Below are 26,865 nucleotides of genomic sequence, written 5' to 3' on the forward strand. Positions count from 1 at the left end.
GAGATATGGATATCTGAGGGAGGAAAGGAGAGGAAGAGTTGAGTATCATCGGCATAGCAATGATACGAGAAGGCATGAGACGTGATAATGTTACCAAGAGATTTGGTGTAGAGGGAGAAGAGAAGGGGTCCAAGGACCGAGCCCTGGGGGACGCCCGTTTGAAGGGTGCGGGGTGCCGACAGGGTCCCTCTCCATGATACTTGGTAGGAGCGGTCGTTGACGTAGGATGTCAGCCTTGCCAGCGCAGAGCCGGCCACTCCCATTCCTGCAAGGGATGCAAGGAGGATCTGATGGTTTGACAGTGTCGAAGGCTGCCAACAGGTCCAGGAGAATCAGGACAGAGGAGAGGCCCTTCGCTTTTGCTAAGTGAAGAGCCTCTGTGACTGCAATGAGGGCCGTCTCTGTGGAGTGACCAGTCCTGAAGCCTGACTGATTAGGGTCTAGGAGGTCATTCTGTAAGAGATAATCAGTAAGTTGGTTGGATACAGCATGTTCAAGTGATTTAGAAAGGAAGGAGAGAAGAGAGACAGGACGATAGTTGTCTATGACGGTGGGGTTCATGGTTGGGTTCTTTTTATGAGCGGTGTGACTCAGGCTTGTACTAGTATGCACTCTGCTACTAAGTCATATACCTTGCCTATATTACTACCTACTATGCTAATATGTCTATACTACTATGCACTCAAGTTCGACACTATTGGACGAACAATCTTAGTTGCCAGAGTTGTACCCCTCCTGCTGACTAGTTGTACAGTAAGTAACTTGTAAATAGCTTTGCGTCTGTGTGCGCGACTGGAGGTGTTCTAATTTGTGGGGACTTGTGTCAATCCTCAGAAGAGAAATAAAAACGTTCAGGGTTTTGTTTGGCTAGAGTAAGAGTTAGAGTTAAGCTGTCAATGCACATCAATGGAAGGACCTTACATTTATAGTAATACTAGGGCGTGTGTGTGTGTGCGTGTGCATATACATATATGTGTGTGTGCCTGTGTGCATATACATGTGTGTGTGTGTCATTCTGTTCCTATGCGGTTCCTAAATCTGTATGTTGGCGTGTCTCTGTGTGACTCCGCGACGCCTCCGCCTCTCCCCTCATGGCAACAATTTAATCCCTACTAGTGGTGACAGTCCCCAGGCTCTCCATTCAGACCAGTCACCCCAGGCCCCCTCCCCGCGACCCTTGACCTTATAGAGCCGATGGTGAAGAACAGAGGAGGAGGAGGAGGGTCCACCGCAGAGGAAAAACCAGAACTGCTGATTTCCTGTTACCAGTTTCACCTACCAGCTCCTTGCCGAGACGAGAGCATATCTGGTAAAGCCATCGCCATGTTTACAAGGTTTGTACAACATTCTACGACTGATGAATACCACATGCACGCGCATTACACACAGCGCAACAGCGGTGCAGGAGGTAGAGTGGTCATCTGGTACTCTGAAGGTTCTCGGTTCAATCCCGGGCTCTTCTTGGTCATCAAACTGTCCTTGAGCAAGACACTTAACCCCTAAACGGCTCCTGATGAGCAGGTTGGCGTCTCGCATGGTTTCCTCTGCCAATGGTGTGTCTGTGTGTGTGTGTGAATGTGTGAGTGAATGGGTTAATGTGAGGCATACGTTGTAAAGCGCTTTGAATGAAAACACTATATAAATGCAGCCAATCTACACACATGTAAACATGTAACAAACTCAAGCTAGCCTATATGAAGCTAAAGGCTGATCATTGGGAACATAGGCGTAGATATAAGGGGGGGTTGCAGGGGACATGTCCCCCTCAATATATTAAGAGGTAAATGTGTCCCCCTAAAAGAATATAGCTAATATGAAAGACAACCCCCTCCCCAAAATAGGTAAAAAATAAGGGGGTCAAAACATTTATATATCCTTCCTACCTGTAACTATACATCAACCAACAATTTCAGACACGCCTACAGGACCGTACCATCTCAACCTTGCAGACGTGCCGCTCATAAAAGTAAACCAGAATGCAGGAAAGTAAGTGTTTGACGCTCAAGATTTGCTTAATAAAGTGAGTCCCCCCCCAGTGTTGAAACCGAACCTACAACCTTGATTGGGAGTGTCGTAGAGGAGCACGGCGTGGAGACTAGAGAAGGCAGTGCAGAGAAGTTCCGTTAGCTGGTATTGGGTGACTTACTCTGGCTCACCTCCTGTGCCCTATTTCCCTCTAGGCTCCCGGGCCACAGGGCCTGGGGGGGATTAGAGGGGATCCTGGTGCGTGGGGCCGGGCTGGGCCGACGTGAGCCGGTGTCGCCGGAGCGTTCTGCCAGGTACGCCCCGCGGGATTAGAGCCACAAGCGCTGGCACCGGGAGAGGGGGCGACGTGTGGGGACGCATCCCACATGGCTACATCTCACGGGTACACGGGTGTAACTGAGGGGTACAATTCCCTGACTGTATTAATCAAGTACTGATATCATTAATCACTACCGTCTATGTACTTCTGGCCAATACTGTACATAAGTATTATTAGATTAGAACACTCCCACAATAACACGGTTTTCCACACAGAATACTAGGTTAGAATATTTATTACATCAAAGGGAATATTGTTACATAATATACTTTGCTTAGATTGCGCTTATAAGGCAAATAGAATGTGCATAGGCGAGTCAATAGTAAATATTAAGTAATTATCTAGGGATCTTCTGGGAAAGGGTGTACTACCGGTTGTAAGCCAGCAGAGGGAGGCAAAGCTCTAGGCAAGTCAATGGTTCACAGAGGCGATGTCACCCCTGGAGCAGCGGGGAGAAGCAGCCTGGTCCCAGGATGCGCGCCGTGTAGGTGAGAGCCGTGGAGCCTCTGGTACAACAGAAGCGGGCTTGAGTGATGTCTCCGCGGGCACGTGGATCCCACAGCAGTGGGTGTAGGCGGTTCTCTGCTTCCAGCAGCTTAGTGAAGAATGAAGAATAATGATCCTTGCCCGGAGAGTGGCACTGCGGGCGGGGTGTAAATCCCCCGTGGTGCTGCTGCTCCGGTGTAAATCCTCCGGTGCGGTAATGCACGGTTGACCTTGACGTTACTATACTATTAGCACGGGCAATAAGTGCTCTATTATAGACGCACAATTACTCACTCCACGTGGTCTTTGACTCGTAATGAAGGTTTACTAATAAACAGCGAACGATACGACAAACAGACGTATTAGGATAACACGAGACTATATTGGGGCAATGCGAGCCCTGCTGTACCGCACGTTGCGTAGTGGGTAAGGCTTTACTTGGTAACTGAACCAGACTGAACTGAAGGCGAACTGAAGAGGAACTGCAAGGGGGGTTCTGTATTCTTGCGCCATATTTATATCCACGGCGGACAAATAGTGCCTATCTCATTTCTGTCGCCTCTCGGTCTCGTAGCCGTGGGCGAAAGCGGGCATGTTTGGGCAAGTCCTGGCGGTAGCTTTCAAGTCAGCTCGAGGGGGTAAGGCTTTACTCGGTACCTGGCGCCAGGGGATCGCTTCCAATAGGGGAACGAATATTATGGTCTGTCCTGCTAGACTAAAGGGATATTCAGTGCATATTGTACAAGGAATATACAGGGGATATCAAACGATATACAAATATTATACATGGGATCTCAGGCAATAAATATATATATTCGGTTTAATCTGACCCTTTGTACGGGCGTTGGTTTTTCGGCCACTAAAGAACCGTGGGAGGAACCGTTGTGTCGTTATGCAGACGTGTTTTCGGTCAAATGGAGGAGTGTAGTGAAGAGTGGGGGGAAACTCTTTAAAAAAAAAGGGGAATGGAAACACAAATCAAAAGGGGTGATTCGAAATGAATAAAAGTTTTCAAGTCACATTTGATAAAAACTGTTTTACACATGAAAATGGTTGATTTTGAAGTAGCCCGAGATGTTGTTGTTGTCATGGATACGCCATGGATACGCGTCACCGGGGTGATTACCTCTGGCAGTTCACTACTAGCGTCACTACGGCAACACTGCGTATCCATAACAAAACACAGCAGTTGGCTTAAAGAACCGGTACGATGATGATAATCCGGTCAGAAGAGGCTTATTGTGGAATCTTAATGTCAGGAGTCTCGTTCCTTCAGCTTCAGATCCATCATTTGATTTGGTATAACTGTTTTTAAGTGCACCCTCTCGGAGCACAGCCAATTCTCTGGTAATGTTGAGGGGGCGTGGCCTTCTGTTCATCGAAAGGCGATGTCAAGTTAGCAACTTAAGACACTTTAAACACTACACCATATTTGATCTATTTATTACTAAAAGATTTGCACTACATTTCTACCTATTTTCTTTTTAGCATTTTGGTTGCATTTTGTACTTTAGTTTTGTATATTTTGTATAGTGTTTGGTGTTTATTCTTTTTACTCTTTTTTTTACTGTATGAAGCACAATCTCAGGCGGCTCATACGGAACCAAGCATTTCACTGTAATGTACATGTACCTTATATATGTGACAAATAAAACAAAACTTGAACTAATACATGAAGCTTTCAAACGTAAACAAATCCATGGGACCAGTGTGATGGGTTGCTATGGGAGACTAACACTGGCTAACTGGTGTTAGCAGGTGATAAATTAATAGTCACAGTTGCCGTGGATGTTTTTGAACCACTAAAATCAACTAAACTGTAGCAAACTAGTTTTACGACTTATTTGTAGACCGATATCCATTTTACAACTACTGAAAACCAACAGACTGACGTATCAAATCAAATCAAATTTATTTATAAGGCCCGACAACACACGTTAATGTCCCCATGGGCCGTACAAGTCTTCTTTAAAGTCAAGAAGAAAACATAACAATAAGTCAAGAACAGAACAAGAACACCATAAGGTCCAACAAATTTAAAATAAATGCAAATAAATGAAAGAATGAAAGAATGCAAGCACTCCCAGACATACCCCACGCGAAGGTAAGGAAAAACTCACTAAAACCTAACAATAGGGAAAAATTCTCCACAGGCAGTGTGGAGGAGAGAAACCTTAGAAGGGCCATTCAAGGGGGGATCTCCCTTCTTAGATGTCGGTGATAGTAGTGTTGCAGACTAACAGTTGGTAAGCATGCACTCAAGTGTGTAGTGAAACACAGATGAGTGCATGCAATAGCAACTGAACATTTTGAAAGATTAAAGATAGAGCTGATAGCGATAGCAACTGAACATTTTGAAAGATTGAAGATAGAGCTGATAGCGAATCTATTTGAGGCACAGGGGCGGCGCAAAGAGGGTCGCGTCCTCCCCGTCTTAATCACGGGACATTCAATACTCCGGTCATTGCTCAGGGACAGCCGGAGACAGGGAGATAGGGGGCGGCGCAGAGAGGGTCGCGAACTCCCCGACATCATCGCGGGATGTCCGGCACTCCGGTCACCACTACGAGACCTCCGGAGACAGGAGGGCACGCAGAGAGGGTCGCATCCTCCCGGCCTTCATCATGGGACGTCCGACACTCCGGTCAGCACTCCAGGACAGCAACTCACAGGGGGACAGGGAGACGGGACAGGCGTTAGACAGCTCATGTGATTGTAGTGGGCGGACATAGCAATAGATACAAGTGGTAAGCATATGTGAATAGAGTAGATATATGAAGTAAGCATATTATGTGAATAGAATAGAAGTACTTAACCCAGCAATGAAACCGCGTTGACACATCAGTTGACAGGACCACGGACAGACGACGGTAAGTAACTGATCCAAGGCCTCGGTGGTGCATGTAGAGCAGTCACTGCAATCTTGGCCAAGACCCGAGGCATCCATCACCTTAGTCAGCGCTAGGAGATGGGCACTCAAGAGAGATGGGGGAGGGAAGGGGGGGGGGAGGAGTTAGAGAGTTCCCATGTTTGTGGTGCTGCAAAAAAGCAGACATGGGGGAAAATAAACTTCCTAACTAAACTAGACAGATTAATCTAAAGGTCAGTCCCCGACCAGGTGAGATCAGGGTAGGTTGAATGAGAGAGAGAATAGATGGGTCTTAAGCGGGGATTTAAAAGCTTCGACAGAGCAGGCGCCCCTGATGACGGCAGGTAATTTGTTCCACAGGTAGGGAGCGCGGTAGACAAAGGCTCTGTGGCCGGCGGATTTCTTTTTAACCCTAGGAATCGATAGAAGCCCCGCATTTTGTGAGCGCAGAGCACGAGCGGGCGGCGTGAATATTAAAGGCAACCAACTTGTGTTCAGCTTTTCTCTGATTGGCCACGACCCCCCGCCCCCTTTTGCCGCGAACGTGGCAGGCAAGCGGCAGCGGTCCCAAATGAAATCCATCAGTGGAGGAAGCGGCAGCGGTCCCAAATGAAATCCATCAGTGGAGGCTGCATCAGTGGAGGACGCAGGCTGCTGACTGATTATGAAATGAATGAATGAAGCACAGAGCATAATGTATAATGTTATTTCGCAGCGTTTGTAACGTCATAACATCAGTGGAGGACGCAGGCTGCTGACTGATTATGAAATGAATGAATGAAGCGCGGAGCATAATGTATAATTGAAGCGCGGAGCATAATGTATAATGTTATTTCCTAACGTCATAACATCAGTGGAGGCTGCTGACTGAACTAGAAACTGTACGCTGTAACGTTATTATGTTATTTCGCGTTTTTTTTTTTTTAACTCAATTTTTATTTGCATTTTTGTATTACAAGCATACAAACAACATCATATTTGAATATTATTATCCTCTCAGTCGGTCTTCCAGGTACATATTATATAGACATAATGTACAACACCGTTAAACAGACTATTATAAAGAAAAAAAAAGAAAAAATGTAATACCCAAAAACAGAAATAATAAATACCGACTTAAGCAAAAGTTCCACAGACATAAATAATAAATTGAAAAAACATAAAGCAATCGTCCTACCCAAATGATAGAGATAGAGAATACTAACTAAAGCAAAAATGTGTGACATGGGTTCAGAGACCCTCCTTGAACCTCTGTCCTCCTTTACCCTTCTCCCTCTTGTGTTGCATTTGTTTCTTCCTCTGTGATGTCGTTTTCGTTCCCCTTATAGTCCTCCCACTTTCCCCATCTTTCCCCAAATTTCTCTTCCTGTAATCTCAGCATGTGTGTTATCCTCTCCATATCCTGTATCTCTTCCACTATTCCTACCCATTGTGCTATTGTCGGTGGGTCTTCCTTGTACCACAGTCTCGTTATTGCTTTTCTGGCCGCTATCAACATTATCTTTATTAAATATTTGTCCCCCCCTTGTATTCCCTCGTGTGTCAGGTCTCCTAAGTAAAGCACCAGTCCTGTTTGTGGTAATCCGTATCCTAGTATTCTGATCATTGCCTCCCCTATCTCCTCCCAATACCCCTTCAGCTTCTGACATCCCCAGAATATGTGTGTGTGTGATTTGCCCCCTCCTTCCCACACATCCTCCAGCAAGCTCTTTGTGTTGGTGCATATTTTCCCTTCAGTTCTGGGGTTATAAAGAATCTGATTATGTTTTTCCACTCTTTCCATATCCTCGATCCTGTTGTTGAATGTTGTACCTCGCATATGTTCCCCCATTCCTTCCCTGTTATTTCTATCTCTAGCTCTCTCTCCCATTTCTCCCTTATGTAATCGGTCGTGTGTCCCTTGCTGTTCATTATAGCCTGGTATATTGCTGATATTACTCTTCCTTGCCCCCCATCGTATGCCCATACTATCATCTTTATTATTCCATTCTGTTCTTCGTCTTTGGCCCCCCTTATTTCTTTGTTGTAGTAGTCTCTAACCTGTAGATATCTGAAGTGGTCCCTGTTTTCTAGTCCAAATTTCTCCTTTAATTTTTGTAGTGTCTGCATTTCCCCCTTCTCTATCATTTTGCATATCGCTGTTGCCCCCCCCCCCCCCCCTCTCCCACCTTCTGAATCCATGGTCTAACCTCCCTGGTTTGAATCTATTTCGCGTTTTTAACAACCAAATACCAGATTCACTCGTCACTGTACATCACTTCTGAAGTATAAACAAACTATACTGCTGTGACGATTTTGAATATCTTAACATGTATTTACGCCCATACAATTTTTTAGATGAATGATTGTGGATATAATATAGAAAACACATCATTATGATATTGTCAGATGGCGTTGTCAGATGTGTAGAATTCACCTACTTACAATTATTTTCATATAAAATACAATGGTGAGTGAGAAATGTATCTCCAGTGATAAAACCCAGTGCTCTATGATACACAGCGTGGATGGGCTTTCAGAGGGAGAGGCATGCATGTACATAATTTCACCATAATCAAATACAGACATAATTACTGTACCTCTGCTTGCGCCTACAGCACAGCAGGTAATGGCGTTAATCAATGAAACATGTAACCTACTGTACCTTACTGTACCTCTGATTGCGCCTACAGCACAGCAGGTAATGGCGTTAATCAATGAAACATGTAACCTACACCTACTGTACCTTACTGTACCTCTGCTTGTGCCTACAGCACAGCAGGTAATGGCGTTAATCAATGAAACATGTAACCTACACCTACTGTACCTTACTGTACCTCTGCTTGCGCCTACAGCACAGCAGGTAATGGCGTTAATCAATGAAACATGTAACCTACTGTACCTTACTGTACCTCTGATTGCACCTACAGCACAGCAGGTAATGGCGTTAATCAATGAAACATGTAACCTACTGTACCTTACTGTACCGCTGCTTTGGCCTACAGCGCACAGCAGGTAATGTAGTTAATCAATGAAACATGTAACCGCCTGTAGCTTACCTCTGTGCTGCACGTTTGGCGTTGTGCAAAGCTTGAAGTGATGCGGCGATAGCGATATGGCATTAACCAACAACAAAGGGGATTAACCAACAACGCAAACACAACGAGGCATTAACCAACGAGCACCTCTCGAGCACCTCTCAGAGCACCTGGGGGAGCCTCATGCGCATGCGCGGCCGCGGTCACTCTCTGCCGCGTCTCTCAGTGCGGATAAGGGCGTGTGCTAAGGCAGTCACGTGGCCATGTGGCCAATCAGAGAAACGCTGAACGAAAAGCTGAACACAAGTTGGTTGCCTTTAATATTCACGCGAGCAGGCGAGTATCGGGAGATGAGATCGGATAGATAGAGCGGTGCAAGCCCATTTAAAATTTTGTAGGTGAGGAGTAGCACTTTAAAGTCAGATCGGGCTTGAATAGGAAGCCAGTGTAGGGCGGACAAAACTGGTGTGATGTGATCAAATTTTCTAGTTCTAGTTAGTATCCGTGCAGCCGCATTTTGCACGAGTTGAAGATTTTTGATGCTTGAATTAGGTAGGCCTGAAAAAAGTGCATTACAGTAGTCCAGACGTGATGAGACAAAAGCATGAATCAGGGTTTCAGCATCAGCCAGAGTTAAAATGGGGCGAATTTTTGCAATATTACGAAGATGGAAGAATGCAATTTTGGTGACATTTTTTATATGTGCATTAAATGAGAGGGAGGAATAAAAAATTACTCAGAGGTTTTTTATGGTGGAGCTCTGGGATACATGACAGGTATCAAAGTTGAGGGAGATGTCCTGAAACAAGCCTCTGTGGTTTGGGGGGCCAACAATTAACATCTCAGTTTTATCTGCATTAAGGAGTAGAACGTTTTGCGACATCCATTTTTTGACGGCAAGCAAGCAGGCCTCAAGGTTTTGTAGTTGGGAGGAATCATTTGGCTTAATAGGTATATATAATTGGGTGTCATCAAAGTTTATGCCAAATTTGCGTATGATATCGCCGAGGGGTAGCATGTCAATCGAAAATAGCAAAAGGCCCAGGACAGAGCCTTGTGGGACACCACATTGCACTGGGAGGGTCTCAGATGTTAAATCATTATAGACCACGCAGTGTGTTCTATCAGTTAAATAGGATTTAAACCAAGCTAGTGCGAGACCCCGAATGCCAACATGATTCTCAAGCCGACCTAGAATTGATTTGATTTGATTTGCTATAAACAACCAAAATGATGTAGACATGGCATCCTATATAACCTGGCTGCGCCAATATGAAACAATCACTCAAATAATCACCAGATAAAACTTAAATTTCAATCAAATATTTACTGAAAATGTGCAAAATAAGTGAAGTCTTTGAGGTAGGCAGTCAATCAGCTCCTTGAGCCTTAAAATGTATACAAAATCAAATCAACTTAGAATTTTTATATAACCCCCCACAGTGGTGTGTTCAGTTGGTACGTCCCAGCAGGGACCAGGATGTAAGCTATATGATGCCCATGGTATTGGTTGAAATACAGTGTTTCGCATTAATTACCTAGACTGTGGCGGGTTTATCAGAGCGGAGCAGATTTTCAGAGTGAATTTATTAACTCACCTTACGGTGTCGCTTGTTGTTGTCAACATGAACAATAAACATAGCCGTCTGTGGCAACGCTAGCTCACTAGCTTGCTAACGTTTAAAAAAAAGAAAAAAGATCACTAACGTTACTGGGATTAAAGCAAGCTTTCAGGAGGGGCGGGGGGTGCCGTTGGCTGGGCGGGCATGCGAAAGGCGAAAGCAATTAGGCGCTCTCCGAATTAAATTTGTTTATCTAAAAACCGAACTATTAAGTCAGATAGCGATTTATTATGAAAGTATACAGTGCAATTACAATTTCAATAACTTTCAAACTGTATTTGAAAACACATCATTATGATATTGTCAGATGGCGTTGTCAGATGTGTAGAATTCACCTACTTACAATTATTTTCATATAAAATACAATGGTGAGTGAGAAATGTATCTCCAGTGATAAAACCCAGTGCTCTATGATACACAGCGTGGATGGGCTTTCAGAGGGAGAGGCATGCATGTACATAATTTCACCATAATCAAATACAGACATAATTACTGTACCTCTGAATTAAATTTGTTTATCTAAAAACCGAACTATTAAGTCAGATAGCGATTTATTATGAAAGTATACAGTGCAATTACAATTTCAATAACTTTCCAGCACTTTATACACAATTCAAGCATATTTCAAACCTTGAAAACACCACATTGAAATACAAGCATTTTCAAGGATTTCCAGCACCCGTACAAACCCTGATAACTGATAGGGCATACAGACCCTCATCTGCACCTTTGATCACACTGCCTACTTAACACTATGATCGCCGTGGACAAGTTAAGACGTCATTCCTAGCCATGCTCATTCTGCCGAAGACGCCGTAACTCGTCTTTGATGTCAATATTTCAAAAATCTGTCATCGAAATCATATTTCCTTTCCGGAGCCCTGAGACACACTGCAAAGCTCCACTCAACTCTCTAGCGGTTCAAGATCGCCATCTGGTGGCCGATCGGCAGATCGCCAACCGGAAATGAGCCTTTGAACCGGTAGTGCTCATCCATATGTGGTCCGGGCACTCGCTATCGTTAGAGAGACTCCGTCTTGATACAGTGGACATCGATCGGTGCAAATAACTCGAAGAAACAACATGATTTGGACGTATATACTATTATACAACCTGGAAATGGATCGGGCATTTCTCCATCCCATAATAGAAAAAATTCTGTTCCACGCTCATCTGCCAGCGGCGCGAGGAAGCCACGGTAAGATTCAGCGTAATATTCTAACGTGTTTCATATAAACTGCTATGATGAACATATGACCCACTCTGGATGAATCATCTAACGCTGCCCACGGAATTATAAACGATCCCCCGCCCATCCGGTCATCATCAGATGATATGTAGTAACTCCTAGAAGCACATCCAGTTGAAATTTTTGATCTTGCACAGATTCCTACCAAACTGTATTTGATCATCAATATAATGCATTTAGGGCTATAAATCACGTTCTGAAGAAAGCTGCAGAAAACGATAAAAACATACTTATACTTTAGACCATATTTTAGTATGAATATGTGAATGAAAATGTTTAACGTTGCTACACCCTGAACAATACATATAGGACATTGAATGGGCCATAATAATGGCAATTTAGCAATAGAATTTAAAAAGTTATAGCCCTGCAAAGAAGGGGAACTTCTCCATAGACAAATAGAGATGGCGAGGGATGGTAAATTATGAATTTAACCCATGGCGATCAAAGTGTTAATAACATAATAACATGTTATTGCACCTTTGATCACACTGCCTATTTTTTCTTTTCTACTGTACTATAATCGTATTGCCTGTATTTATGTCTTCTACCATTACTCAGTCTCCTTGTAGCAGAGCCCTCTGTTGACGGTGAGATGTCCTCACTCAGTCTCCTTGTAGCAGTGCCCTCTGCTGACCGTGATCTGTGGTCCTCACTCAGTCTCCTTGTAGCAGTGCCCTCTGCTGACCGTGATCTGTGGTCCTCACTCAGTCTCCTTGTAGCAGAGCCCTCTGCTGACCGTGATCTGTGGTCCTCACTCAGTCTCCTTGAAGCAGTGCCCTCTGCTGACCGTGATCTGTGGTCCTCACTCAGTCTCCTTGTAGCAGAGCCCTCTGCTGACCGTGATCTGTGGTCCTCACTCAGTCTCCTTGAAGCAGTGCCCTCTGCTGACCGTGATCTGTGGTCCTCACTCAGTCTCCTTGTAGCAGAGCCCTCTGCTGACCGTGATCTGTGGTCCTCACTCAGTCTCCTTGTAGCAGAGCCCTCTGCTGACCGTGAGACCTACTCACTCAGTCTCCTTGTAGCAGTGCCCTCTGCTGACCGTGAGACCTACTCACTCAGTCTCCTTGTAGCAGTGCCCTCTGCTGACCGTGAGACGCACTCGTTACTGGGTTCCGTCTTCCGTGTTCTGCATGCCGGAGAAAATGTTTGACCTCTTACCTCTTGGTAGAGTCTAAGGCTACGTTCACACTGCAGGCAAAAGTGGACCAAATATATATATTATTTATTATTATTTCAGATTTTGGGCTACTTTCATATGTGGTCCTAAATCAGATACAAGTCAGATTTATTTTGCAATGCAACTTTAACATCACTCTAGATTGACAGTCGTCAATCTTCTTGTATATAGTATACGTCCATCTTCTTTATTGTTCATCAGTTCAGGAGCGTGAACCGGTTCAAACTGGAATCTGATCTGGGCCACATTTATAAAATAATGTGAACAGCCAAACAAACAAAAAAACAAAATCTGAGCAATAAATGAGAATTGAGCACCAAGGCTTGCAGTGTGAGCGCAGCCTAAAGCTGCCTGCACATGACCAGCATTCTGCTCTCTGCTCACAGCGAGGCACCGTGCAAGAATCCGGCCAAGATCGTGGTCAAACACAACAGGAGGAATGGATCTCTCAGAGACGCTTCTCCTTACATCATATGAGCTGTAATCTCATTGACAAGTAATCTCATTTGAAAAGGTCAGCGGCAACGGCGGTCAGAGTTTAAACAATATGTACTTTTGAATGCAGCCACGGGGATGGGCGCCACTCTCTCTCCAAAGATAAACAATGGCCTGGCCACAGTGGCTAGGGGGCAGGGCTTCAGTGGTCAGGGGGCGGAGCCTCCTCTGTCAGACTATTGTTCCAGGCATTTTCGGTGACAGACCTGACATGTATTTGAAAAGATTCACATTTAAAAAAGGAGCTGTAAGTGGTATTTATTTTGTTAAGATGAGTGGTCTACAAGTTAAAATAATATTTCTACATTCTGACAGCCATCACTGATATAGAGTGTTTGTTCAGTAACATGGGTCTCCCAGTCCCTCCACTCTGCAGTAAATTAATTGTCTGGTATCCCGTTTCCCACTTTATCCAATCAGAAGAGAGAACTCCACCTTGCAAAAATGGTCTGACAGAAATAAGAAAGAAAAACTAGTTTTAAGCAAATAATGTGCTTGAAACAAGATAATTTGCCAGTGCAGTAAGCAAGTTTGGCTTGGTAAGATAAAGCAAACAAATCTAGAGTTCTCTCTCCTGATTGGATAAAGTGGGAACGGGATAATACCAGAACATTTTATGTTGCGTTTACTGCAGAGTGGAGGAACTGGCAGACCCATGTTACTGACCAAACCACCAAATCAGTGATGGCTGTCGGAATGTAGAGGTATTTAACACTTATTTGAACAAAAACTAAAATATGTACAGCACCTTTAACACTTTGAGTGCCAGCCACGAGAACTCTCGTTAGTTCATGCCATGCGTTGAGTGCCAAGAACGAGAAATTGCGTTATTTAATCGTTATTTCTTTTATTATCGATTTCCATTCATTTTTCATCAATCTAGCCTCACGTTACCAGTGGGGATCTGTCTGAGCTCGAACAGGGAAAATACCGCCCCCTATCGTCTCTCTGGATGGTACTGCACCCATTGGATTGGACTGAATGAAATGGATGGGGAAAAAAGAGTCCGGAATCCACATTTTACTTGTCAGGCATGTAACCCGAGACGATCCCTCAGAACAGCGTGGAATATGTGTTACCAGTACCCAGCGTTGGATCAATAAACGCGATCGATATTTGGAATGGCGATCAGGAATTGGAATAATCTTGTTGGAGAACATCTGATCTGAGGTAAGGAATCTATTTTACCAGTCTTGGGATAATCAGAGCTGTTTTCACCTATATCTCAGCATGTCCCATATGTGTGTGTGTGGCTGTGAGTGTGTGTGTGCTGATCAGGAAATAAGATAATCGATTTTTCAGCCCGCTTCTCTAGCGTGCATAAGTACACATATACTATCGATAATCGAGCGTTTATTTGAAAACTATTTATAAATAGGCCGAAAAATTACAACGTGTTTTGTGTATTCCAGTAAAGCGCGATTCCTGCAGAATCTTTTTTTTTTCTGGAAGTTTAAAAAAAACGAGCGTTTTTCTAAATGGTATAAAATGGAAATGAACCGATTAAAAAACAATCCGTTTCGACAATGTTGACTGGAAACAAGTCATTGATAAGCGACGGGCGTATTAGACACAGCCATAATTTTTTTTTTATCAACTTTTTCTCCCATTTTCTATTTTTCTCCCATCCCAATTTCGTATCGTCCAATTCTATCCTCCCCTGTCTCGAACGTTGTTAGGCCATGCCTCCCACAAGCCGGCTGCAATGTGGACTAAGCCTTACATCACGTGTCCCCTCCGGTACTCGAGGAAGCAGCAGTCGCATCTTTTCACCTGCACAGCACGATCTCTCAGCGTCGGGGGTCTGCGTTTTTTGGAGGGCACGCCGCCCCCGTCGCTTCCTGATTCTGCTGCGCAGGCGCACCAACCGACCTGTAGGAGTCGCTGTCCACAACGTCCGATCCCCACCCATCAGCTTCCCACCCCCTAATACTGCCAAATTGTATTAGTATGAACGACCAGCCAAGCTGATAGCAATGCGGAGAGCTGGGCTCGAACCCAGTGTCTCCTGCATTGGTGGTGAGCGCCTTGCCCACTGCACCACCTAGCCGCCCTAGACACAGCCATAATTTAAGATATAGTTTATGCGTTCGCAAATGTGCTCGCTCTCTCATTGAATAGAGCGTTGGCAATCCAGAGCTAACCCGTGCGCCCCCTGCTGGCACTCAAAGTGTTAAGTAGTTGATGAACAGTTGACAATGAGTATGGCAGGGGATATATTACCTTGGATTTGGAAGGAATACTCAAGCACACTGGTATTCTTGCAACTTCTTTATGTAGGAATACTTTTAACCAACGTTTCAGTCAACAGACCTTCTTCAGGGTAATTACAGCAATGGTGTTTGAAGTCTTACATATAGCTTTCAGTCCAAGGACTTCATACAGGTGTGAACCGTTGCGCTAATAGGGAGGCTCCTCCCCTTTTCACTTGTCAATGTCCATCACAATAAATGTTTGGTTCAAAACCCATTCCCACATACAAATATTATTAGGAGATATTACCTTGACATTAAAAAAGAAAAGTCTATGGCTTGTGACTGGCCAGCTGAATGAAGGTAACAGTCTTTCTATTGATTGGGCACTTGAATCAGCTACAGACGTGACTGCAAAGGTAAGCTAGAGTAATGCTTATGATAGCATCATACTCCTCCATAACACCTCTCATCAGTATCAGCCTTCAACCCACAAGTCCTTTAGATCGGTACATTTGACCCTTTGAAGACACACAAGAGCAATTTATGACCCCTGGGAATATTGCAGTTTCCATACAACCCCCCCTCCCCCCTTGCAAAGATAGAACCCAATTTTGAAGTACAATTAATAGTATTATAGTAATAGAGAATATTATATTGTATCACATTACATTATATTATAACTATAATGTTAAGCTGCATTGTTTGATGAAAATTGCTTGAGCTTTCTTTAGATCTTTCTTTAGTCATCATAAATAAAAACAAAATCTTTTTGCAGCAGTGGAAACCAAAATGTTAGCCGAGAACATATTTGTATTATAATTGCAAACTGAATTGTAACAACATGGAAACGGTAACTTTCTAAATAGCTTCTTAGCTTCAAATATTGGGGAACAACAATAATCTGTTGTTATTTCTTCTCATTTATGAATTATAATAATTTATAATGATTATTCTGTTCTATTTATTTAATTTATATTGCTTTTTTGAGGTTCAAATCTCCCTAAAAAAACCCGACAGAGTGCAGCTTTAAACCTACCGTCATGACTTCACTGTGGAATGTGGCTGTTTCAGGCCGACGCACTCTACACACATTCAAGGCTTCAACTTTAGGGTATTTCAGGCAAAACCAAACATCTTTGTGGGTAACCCGGGTATTGTGGAAACAACAGATTATACAACCCTCCGCTCTGATTGGTCCGTGATGACATCACCTCTGCAGAGCTCAAGGAGACCTCACCCTGACAACCCATGTATGGCATTATGGGATTTCCCCCGTTCGGAGAGAGCGTGGAGGCCTCAGAAACAGACACGCGCCCGGTAAAGTGCTTACACGGAGGAGCGAGATGGGGATGCTTGGTATAGCCAACGATACAGAAGGTTAACCCTTTCGCTACCACACTACAAAGTGTTAACGCTTTCACTACCACACTACAGAAGGTTCCCGCTCCTCCCGGGCAGCGTGTCGAAGTGTCCTTGAGCAAGACACTTAACCCCTAATTGCTCCCAATGAGCAGGTTGGCACCTTGCATGGTTGCCTCCGTCGTCGGTGTGTGAATGCGTGAGTGAATGGGTGAATGTGAGGAACAAAATTTCAAAGCTCTGGATAAAAGCTGCTATATAAATGCACAATTTACCATTTACTACCACACTACAGAAGGTTAACCCTTTCACTACCACACTACAGAAGACGGTTAACCGTGGTGGTAGTGAAAGGGTCCATTTACAATCTTGAAACCATGGTGTTTAACGCATCTTTTGCACTTTACATCCTTTCTACCACTACACTGTGAACTGAATGTGTAACACTGTCACTCTGTCGCTCGTGCCTTATTTTTCTACTTTATTCATATTTTTTAAGATTCTTTATTTTAGCATTAAACCTCTTCTTAATATTTTTCATTCTAGTTTAAATCTATATTTTGTGATTCTGTGTGAATGGGGGGACTAGCAAAGTAAGATTTCCATTGTATGGTGTAACTGTCTGTTTAACTGTGCATATGACAAATACATATCTTGAATTTTTACTCTAATGGACAAAGAGACGTAAATTAAACTGACTGATTTTAAAGTACATCACAAGAGGACACCATTGCACTAAACGTGTCCCTAAAAGAATAATTCATGGCTATACAGTACAGTATGATAGAATTTTAAGAAGCCCCCCCCCTCCCTCCTTACATACTCATGCGTTTTCTAATCAAAATTACTATTTCAAAATCAACATCCATGTAGCGATGTCCCCACCTCAGATGGTGTGTTCACATACACACCTTACAAACATGATGGAAACTGGGGTTCAGTGGTCTAGCTTAGTTAACTATAAAGGTGGTAGCATGTAGCACACACAAAAACAACTTGATTCAATTGACCTATCTCAAACAGTGACAGTTGTGATTGGAGGATCGAGGAAAAGAGGGTGGGGTTTGGGATCGGTCAATTCAATCGTGTTTTTTGTGTCAAACGATTGGCCTCTCAGTGCTCATGAAGTCAGTCAATATCAAATATTCTCTACCGTAGCTCATTGTACAAAAACACCATAAACACGAATATGTGAAAGTAATATGTAAGAACAAACCACAAAGACAGGCGCTGGGATGCAGTGAAGTTGAAGTGGTTTCCTCACAAAGTCATTTGCACTTCCACCATCAGTCACCAGGGGGCAGGGCAGAGCTACAAAGTCTGGTCGTCCTAACTGGCCAATGTGTCCCTTCAAGTTCATCAAATGTAGAATTCCTGCCCGTCCTCTACCTTTTGACAACTCTTGTCTGTTACTGGCCTGCTAATGCTATTGGAACTATCCCATTGGTTTGAGGAGACACTCAGGGAGGGAGTTCCACTCCTGTTCATGCAGGTACCGTTGGGGCCTGACCTCTGCAAGGTAGACGGCCTGCAATTAGAAGACAGGCTACTCGTCCTTACGGGAACGGCAGGGCGGCCCAACGTGAATGCCTTTCGACCAGAGGTGCCAGGGGCGAAGGGGGGGGCCACGTCCTCCGGCGAAGCCGATAAGGGGCGGGGCGTCTGCGGTAAGCCGGGTTTGACGTACGCCGACACCACCGTCAGGTCCATATCGCTCTCCGTATCCACTTTATCCCCCGTGTCCACGTCCGTCTCCTCCGCGCCGACCAGGGCGTCCACGTTGATCCGGAAGGGCGGTATGACGGAGGAGCTCCGGGAGAGGGAGTGACTCCCCGAATGGGGGCTGGTCGAGGGCCCGGGGGAGGAGCAGGTGGAGCGGGGGCCGCCTGGCCATTGGCTGGGCAGAGAGAAGAGGGAACTGGACTGCTGGCTCCTCCACTGGCCCCTCCAGAGGTCCGGGTGGCGTTGGAGAGCCCACGGCTCCTGCTCCTCCTCCTCCTCCTCCTCCTCCTGCTCGAAACGGGACAGAGGGAGGGAGTTCTGGGAGGTCTGGCTCTGGACCCTGGGGCGCGACGACGACGAACACCGATGGTGCCGGCGGTTCCTGTATGACGAGGCGGTGCTGCGGCTGAAGGTGGACGGAGCCGAGGCCGATTCGGCAGCGGAGGGGGAGACATCTTGTCTGCAGTTGTAGCGTGCGCCTTGGACCTGCGTAACAAGAAAGAAGCAATCAGAACATGCATATCGGAACACTTTGAGTGTATAGTGACCTCATTGCATAATGCCCCATTTGGTTGCTGCAAGATTTGCTCTTCTGAGATCAGATTGTGTGATGTCTAGTCTCGCTGTAGTTAAAAACCTGACCACAGAAAAAGAACAGAGGAATTCTCCCCTCCTCCCAAACCGATAAATTTACTGAAATATGAAGTCACAGGGGAATACAGAAGAATGGAGGCACACAGTCAGGACAATTAACCTCCTTCTGCAAGTTTCCTGCGCAACTAAGGAGTCCACACGCTACAGTACAGGCAGTGGAGCGAGGGAGAGGGGTATGGGAGAACCCCAGGGCTCACTGAAGGGGCCCCCGCTTTTTTAGCTAGCTGGTTTATGAATTGAAACAGCAGCTGGAGAAGCCATCAGTGTCCTCAAGGACAAGTCTACATGTATCGCACACACACTTAATGTGTACCCGAGCATCTCGGCACAGCAGCTCAAAGAGGCCTTGTTACGGCCAGAAACTAGAACTTTATGATCTGTAGAAACTCAGGTCTGGGGAAAACAGCTAGACGGAGGTAGCGTGTCCACAATTCACGCATTCAAGTGAAATGTTGTTGCTAAACAGACTCGTTGGGATTAAAAGCAATCTGTTTGCTTCCCTAAACAGTGACCCTCTAGCGTATACCTCCACTCTCTCCAAGAAATCCTGGACTGACAGACTGACATTTCTCATGCTCGCAACACACTGATGACTTCTCCATGTTGCTATTCTCATGTCTGTCTTGTCATCCAGCTTTCCCACCAAACAATCCGGAGAGAAGCAACGACCTTCCACAGTGATTCCGACGGGAACGTATTTATGCTCACGGTATTTGTAATGGCTAAGTGCACAGACAGGTTTGTGTGCAAGACAGGTTTCTGGGACCAACTGTTACCACCGCACGTGAACTACTGTACGTTTTTAACCGCAAGCCCTCATGACATTCAGGTCTTTCCAGTGACAAGTTGTTTTCTAATCAAATGTTTGACTTTAACAGATGTTCAAAATAAATGCTTCTCTATTATAATTAGAGTTGTTCCGATACCGATACCAGTATCGGAAATGCCGCCGATACTGCCTAAAATGCTGGTATCGGTATCGGCGAGTACCCTCTAATGTTGCGCTCCGATACCATATGACGTAATTTATCAACAACACTGCGGACGTTGGGCTCTGTAGATATACCCTACTCGCTGAGTGAGCATTATAAAACAAACGTGTGCTTAATCGACCGTGAATTAAAGTGTCAATTGCCATTTGTCATTTTAACAGCAGAGCAGATACTTTCTTAAAATGCCATTGTCCCGACAGAGCGCTGTTGACGGGGAGCTCTGATGAGTTCGCTTGGTGGCTGGTGTTATTAGCATTGAACAGCTAACCGAAAGCTAGCTTTAACGTTACCTTGGCTAAAGTTGGGGCTATTCATAATCCAACAATAATGGCTGCAGACCTGCAAGCAAAGTACAGCAAGTTGGCAAAGGAGTATTCCAAGTTAAATCACAATGTCACCAGTAACGTTACAGTCTTCTATGGTCTTTCCATATACCGGTAGCTCCTGCTAGCTAACCTAGCTCACGGTAACGTCGTCATTGCACAATTGCACGTCGCGTACACAATTAATGACATGTTGCGGACAGCCATATCGGCGACAATGTTTAGCTTTTAGTGCCAAATGATAAGAGTCTGAGGCGGAGTCTCAAAAGAGAATGTTGAATATTTATTGTGCAAAAATCACAACAGTTCCTCTGCTACTTCAACGGAGCCTTGTAGACTGAGTAGGGTATATCTGCAGAGCCACTGGGTAGCGAGTGCAAAGCGAGTGGATCATTGGAGTAGGGTATATCTGCAGTGCTGCAGCCCCATACTCATTGATTAATGATACTACTGTAATACAAATCTATACAATCACCTGTTGAATAAATACCATTACTTTCTAGTTATTACTAAAAAACAGTATATATAAAACAGTATCTGTAAAAAAATATATATATATATGTAATTTATATAAGTTTTTTATTTTTTTTTTATATGTATGCACTGGTATCGGATAAGTATCGGTATCGGCCGATACCCAAAGCTTAGGTATCGGAATCGGATCGGAAAGGAAAAAATGGTATCGGAACATCTCTAATTATAATCGTGCCTTGGCTCTAAAAGTCCTGCAAATGATGACAAGACACTTCAGGAGGATGGAAACCGCATCAAGTAAGGCGACAACCTTTACTCTGAAAGGTTCTGGTCCGGATTAAACTGCTACTACTACTACGGTTATTGAGCGCGGCTCATTAGGCAAATTGCTTGTTAAGAGGTTAACACAAAAGAGTGCCTTGTTAAGTGGTTGCTTGATTAAGTGAATGCCTCGTTAAGCTACTACTATAGCTTTTCACGCTGCGCTCACCGTTTTCAAAATGCTTTTCGATGAATGCCAGATGGTGTATTTGCTTATTGATGTGTGCATGTTTGTGTGCGCTGGAGTTTACATGTCACTGCGGAGGGAGTAGTGTGTGTGTGTGTGTGTGTGTGTGTGCGCCCCGGCTGGTGAGAGGGCATGTGCTTTGCCCGAAGTGGGATATTGCATGTGCATGCACGTGAGAGAGGAAGAGGGCGAGCGAGTGAACGAGTGAATGAGTGTATTACAAAGCCCTAGTGTTTCCTTCTCCACACCTCACTGCCCTCTCTCTCTCTCGCTCTCTCTCTCACTCTCTCTCTCCCTCTCTCTACTCTATCTTTCTCTCTCTCCTCTATCTTTCTCTCTCTCTCTGCTCTCTTTTCTCTCTCTGCTCTCTCTCTCTCCTCTGAACCAGTGCTCCCTCTGTCCTCCTCTCCAGCCAGCCTCATACCCTTTGTTCTGCTTCTCTCGCTCTCTCTCTCTCACTCTCTCTCTCTCTTCACTCTGCCTCCTCCCCTCTCTCTCTTCGTGGTCGGACATGAAGTGGTGTGTGTGTGTGTGTGTATCAATATGGCTGTATATACTTGTCTTTCCGACGCATGAACGAAGTCGGGAGACAAGGTTCCGTCTGAGTGCTGTGGACCATCTACTGCGAAGGATCTGATTTACAGCCTGATTTACAGCCTGATTTACAGACTCTAGAGAGAGAACAGAGGAAGACAGGTGTGTGTGTGTGTGTGTGTGTGTGCACACATGTGTGTAGGATACATTTCTTTGTGTGCATTTGTAGCCTATGTGAGTAGCCTACATGATCAGTCAAACTATTAGTATGTAAACGTTTGTTTTTCAAATCAGTTGCATGTCCAATGTGATATGCATATAATATAACTGAATACAGACCCTCATCTGCACCTTTGTTTACACTGCACCTTTGTTTATTTCTATAGTCAGAGTTAATTATATTGTTTACACTGTTTACTTTTATCATATCTTTATACTTATAACTATTTTTATTGCCTATATTTATGTCTTTCTACTATTACCCTGCCCATACCTGTACCTCCCCTCCCCCCTCTCCCATGCTGCTATGATGCCCGAATTTCCATATTTGATCTTATATGACATGTTATTCAGCTTTCCATATGGACAACACACCACAATGCTCATGAGCAGCAACAACAGCAGGGGTTTCTGGGTAATGAGGCTCTCGACATGATGATGATCGGACCCTCACTCTCTCCAAGGTCTTGTTATTCTGGGATAAGCCAGGTCAGCCACAGATCTGACCTCAGATCTGACCTCAGCAAGACAAACAGACCTGAGCACTTCTGACTGCCCACCCACAGCAGTCCTATCCAATCTATTGATAGCCACCAGAACATGTAAGCTCATTCAGTTGGTTGATGGTTCCCTGTTCTGCCTACTAGCAGTATCATGGGCGCGGGCAGGTGGGTGGCGAGGGTGTTGCAGCGCCCCCTATTTACAAGAGATGGTTTACCGGTAAATAATTGGCAATTTTACCATAACAGTGGAGGTTATTCAATGACAACACGTGAAGCACAAATTCACTCATAATTATTTTTAATTTACATATATATATATAGGGCTGGGCGATATGGCCAAAAACGTTATCGCGATAAAACTATAAAATTATTTTCATATAACTCGATATCGATAATTATCGTCGATATAATGTCTGTCAAGTTTAATTAACTTCTTATGCCCGGCGCCGATGGACGGGCTATTAATAGCATAGATATATATAATAGACTTGTTTTGCTGCTGCGAATGTTGATGTCGTCATCAGTCCGCGCACGTTAGCAGTTAGCCGACAAGCAGAGTATCTCATGACAGACAATGTACTAAATATTACCCTAAAATACTCTCTTCCGCCCCAATATATTGGAACGACGTCCACTGTATACCCCACACTACTATAAACGTGGCCTCAGAATTCACGACACACATATACTCGGCACGTAAATATATAAAATAGTGCCGCGTAAGCTAGTTATCCTAGCCTAGCAGGAACACTAGAGGTGCGGCAAGGGGGGACTGTACAATCCCTTTCAAAAAAAGTGTATTTGGCCAGGCCGTCTTCTCATACAGAGCATCCCACCAATGGAACTCAATTCCTCAAACAATTAGAGTGTCCACATCATACCATTCATTCAAGTGCAGGGTTAGGGAATGGCTCATTGATAACCAGAACTGTCAACACTGAGGTGTCTGTATGTGTATATGTGTGTGTGGATATGGATATGGTGCGTCTGTCTATGTCTGGGTCTCTTAATATGTCATGATGTGCTCTGTCCTTGTGTCCATGACTGTATTGTGACCTGTATCCCTACTATGTCTATGTGCTTTTGTTGTGTTTTTATTCTAATGTATTTATCTTGATTTTATTCTGTTTTTATTGCTAACCCTTTTTTTACACAGGATTTTAGCCTGTACCTTCTGGCAGGGGGACTACCAATGGAAATTAGCCTTTTGGCTAAAAGTGGGTGCATTTACATTTGTAAAATGTTTTATTAATGTACACTGTCCCCCTTGAACAAATAAAGTAAACCTAACCTAACCTAACCTAGCCAGCCTGTTGTGTCTAAGCGGTGTATTCCATGACAATGTAATAAATATTACCCTAAAATACTCTCTTCCGCCCCAATATATTGAAACGACGTCCACTGTATACCCCACACTACTATAAATGTGGCCTCAGAATTCACGCCACACACATACTCGGCACGTAAATATATAAAATAGTGCCGTGCAAGCTAGTTATCCTAGCCAGCCTTGTTTACTACTAGAGTCCTACCTCTCTACCCAGAGGTGCACCGCGGGTCTCCTTCACTGTCGGCCATCTCCTTCACTGATTGGTTGTTAGTGCGTGTGCTGATATCCAAGCTTGGAAAATCGATATATCGAAACTTTGCGACCACGTTTCATGTTTATTTCGAGGAAATAATTTATCGCGATAGTTATCGTTATCGTTTTATCGCCCAGCCCTATATATATATATATATATATATATATATATATATATATTAAAATTATTATTATTATTATATATATACATATATATATTAAAATTATTATTATTATTTTTCTATTAGAAATGTTTCCTCTGTAAAAAAATTACAGTGAATTTTTTTTTCTTAAAAAATTGCCAAGTGACAGCTCTGAGCTCTCTGATCAGTGTGCACTTAGTGCAACACACTGCAACTATCCTGCACGGGCTGACCTTATGAATATAATAGCCAATCAAAATAGGCTATTAACGTCATCTAAGCCCGGTCCGTGCATTTTTGCGCTTGCCATTCACGAACGGGGATTGAATGATTGACAGCCTTGAAATCCAATCAGAGAATGGTGCCAGCTACGCGGAACTGCATAGACCCTATTGACTGTGGTGGGGCGGCGCCAGTCAGTCCAGTGTAGTAGTTTCGATTCAGTGCGTCAGCTTAGCTAGGCTCGTGGTTTGGTAATAACAAGATATAAGAAGTGTAATCTCAGGAGTTGGAGAGATCAGCATGAGATACTGTACATTACTGACAATGTTGGATTTGGATCTATATGGAGTCTGGACATACACTTTATCAAGCCCTGCCAGCAGCTGACAAAAGCTTCTCAAAGGGTTAACGCAACGGCTCGAGGCTCGTTCCAACCCGATGCAACCAAACAACAAGTGAGTCTAATGTACTGTTCTGTAGTTACTGAAACTGATTGAATATGGCAAGTCAAGATTCAAGAGGTTTATTTGTCACATACATGATATTTGATACACATAAATGCAGTGAGGTGACGTCTGATATGAGTAAGTGGCGCGATATATATCTCTCTTTCTTTCTCTTTCTTTCTCTCTCTCTCTCTTTCTTTCTCTCTCTTTTTCTCTCTCTTTTTCTCTCTCTCCCTGTCTCTCATGCTCCCTCTCTCTCTCGCTCTCTCTCTCCCTGTCTATCTTTCTCTCTCTCTCTCTCACTGCCTCTCCCTCTCTCTCTCTCTCTCTCTCTCTCCCTGTCTATCTCGCTCTCTCTCTCTCTCTCCCTGTCTATCTCGCTCTCTCTCTCTTTCTCTCTCTCTCTCTCTCCCTGTCTATCTCGCTCTCTCTCTCTTTCTCTCTCTCTCTCCCTCTCTCTCTCTCTCACACGCAGTACGGCGTTGACTGGAATAAAAAAATTACCCACGTAATTGTCCATAAAACCCATCTGTGGCCTTGCAGAGGAAGGTGGTAAATACATGTTAGATATTCCAATGTACAGTTTTGCTTGTACAGTTGTACAAGCATGTACCATTGACTCAGAATGGTCTGTTTTATTGAAATCGTCACAGCTGTTTATACTTCAGAAGTATGATATTTAAACATGGTCCCCAAAATGAATGGAAGCGAATGAGGAGCCTGACACCTGGGAGGAATGGGGGTGTTGCAGCCTTGGGGATGTTTTAAAAATATAATTTAATATATAATATAATATAATAATTTTGTGCTTCACCAAGAAATTTGGTCAGCAGCCGCCACTGCTGGACTATCTGAATATTTGTTTTACATTTTGAACAGCATATGATAAGGTACCCGTCAGGTCAAGGTCGCATTCCCATAGTGTGATGTAAGGGGGACGTTTACCAATGATAAATTATAAACAAATACCAATGATGAATACCAATGAGGCGGCACAGTGGAGCAGTGGTTAACACTGTCACCTCACAGCAAGAAGGTACTGGGTTCAATTCCCACATGGGGACCAGGTTGCCGGGTATCTCCCGGGCCTTTCTGTGTCGAGTTTACATGTTTGACGGCAGAAGGATAGACAGAGTCCAGTGGTTTAATATATATACGGCCAAAGAAAAGCAGCGGAGACAGGCCGGGGTGACGCTGTTTTCTGAATCAAATCACTTTTCAGTAGATCAAGTTGTCGACACAAGTAGTCCACACAAGATACATTTTCCATAGCATTTCTAAAGCTCAATTGCAGCTGAGCTTTCCTCTGCTCTGGATCAGTATGTGATGCCATACCATCACACAGACATCACACTGTCGCCAAGCCGACAGAAACACTTCCATATGACGGTGACACCACATACCGATCCCTGATGCCTACCACTTGTCTGCTGCAGGGGAACACAGACATACGAGCTGGAAGTTACTTGATGGAATGATGGTAGAGGGTGAGGAGGACGGAGAGGAATTTTATTTAATCATTGCGTGAACAACCGCCTCTTGTGAGAAAGATCAGGGTCCAGCCTGACCACCTCATCCTCTAGTGAGGAGAAAGATCAAGGTCCAGCCACCTCATCCTCTAGTGAGGAGAAACATCAGGGTCCAGCCACCTCATCCGATTCCTAAGTGAGGAGAAAGATCAGGGCCCAGCCTGGCCACCTCATCCTCTAGTGAGGAGAAAGATCAGGGTCCACACACACACACACGCACGCACGCACTAAATTGCT

General features: G+C 44.2%; 1 protein-coding gene across 2 annotated transcripts in view; it reads right to left on the reverse strand.

Annotated features, from left to right (window-relative positions):
• Positions 1 to 17,727: 17,727 nt before the first annotated feature.
• fam124a (family with sequence similarity 124 member A) overlaps positions 17,728 to 26,865 on the reverse strand; it is a 171,530-nt gene continuing 162,392 nt past the window's right edge. For both annotated transcript variants that reach the window (XM_084309643.1, XM_084309644.1), the window contains exon 4: positions 17,728 to 18,985. In XM_084309643.1, coding sequence (XP_084165769.1) covers positions 18,137 to 18,985 — 849 coding nt within the window. In that variant the 3' untranslated portion in view covers positions 17,728 to 18,136. The remainder of the gene's footprint in view (positions 18,986 to 26,865) is intronic.

The sequence above is a fragment of the Notolepis coatsorum genome (genome assembly GCF_963971535.1).
Source record: "Notolepis coatsorum genome assembly, chromosome: 3".
In the NCBI taxonomy this organism is placed as follows: domain Eukaryota; kingdom Metazoa; phylum Chordata; class Actinopteri; order Aulopiformes; family Paralepididae; genus Notolepis; species Notolepis coatsorum.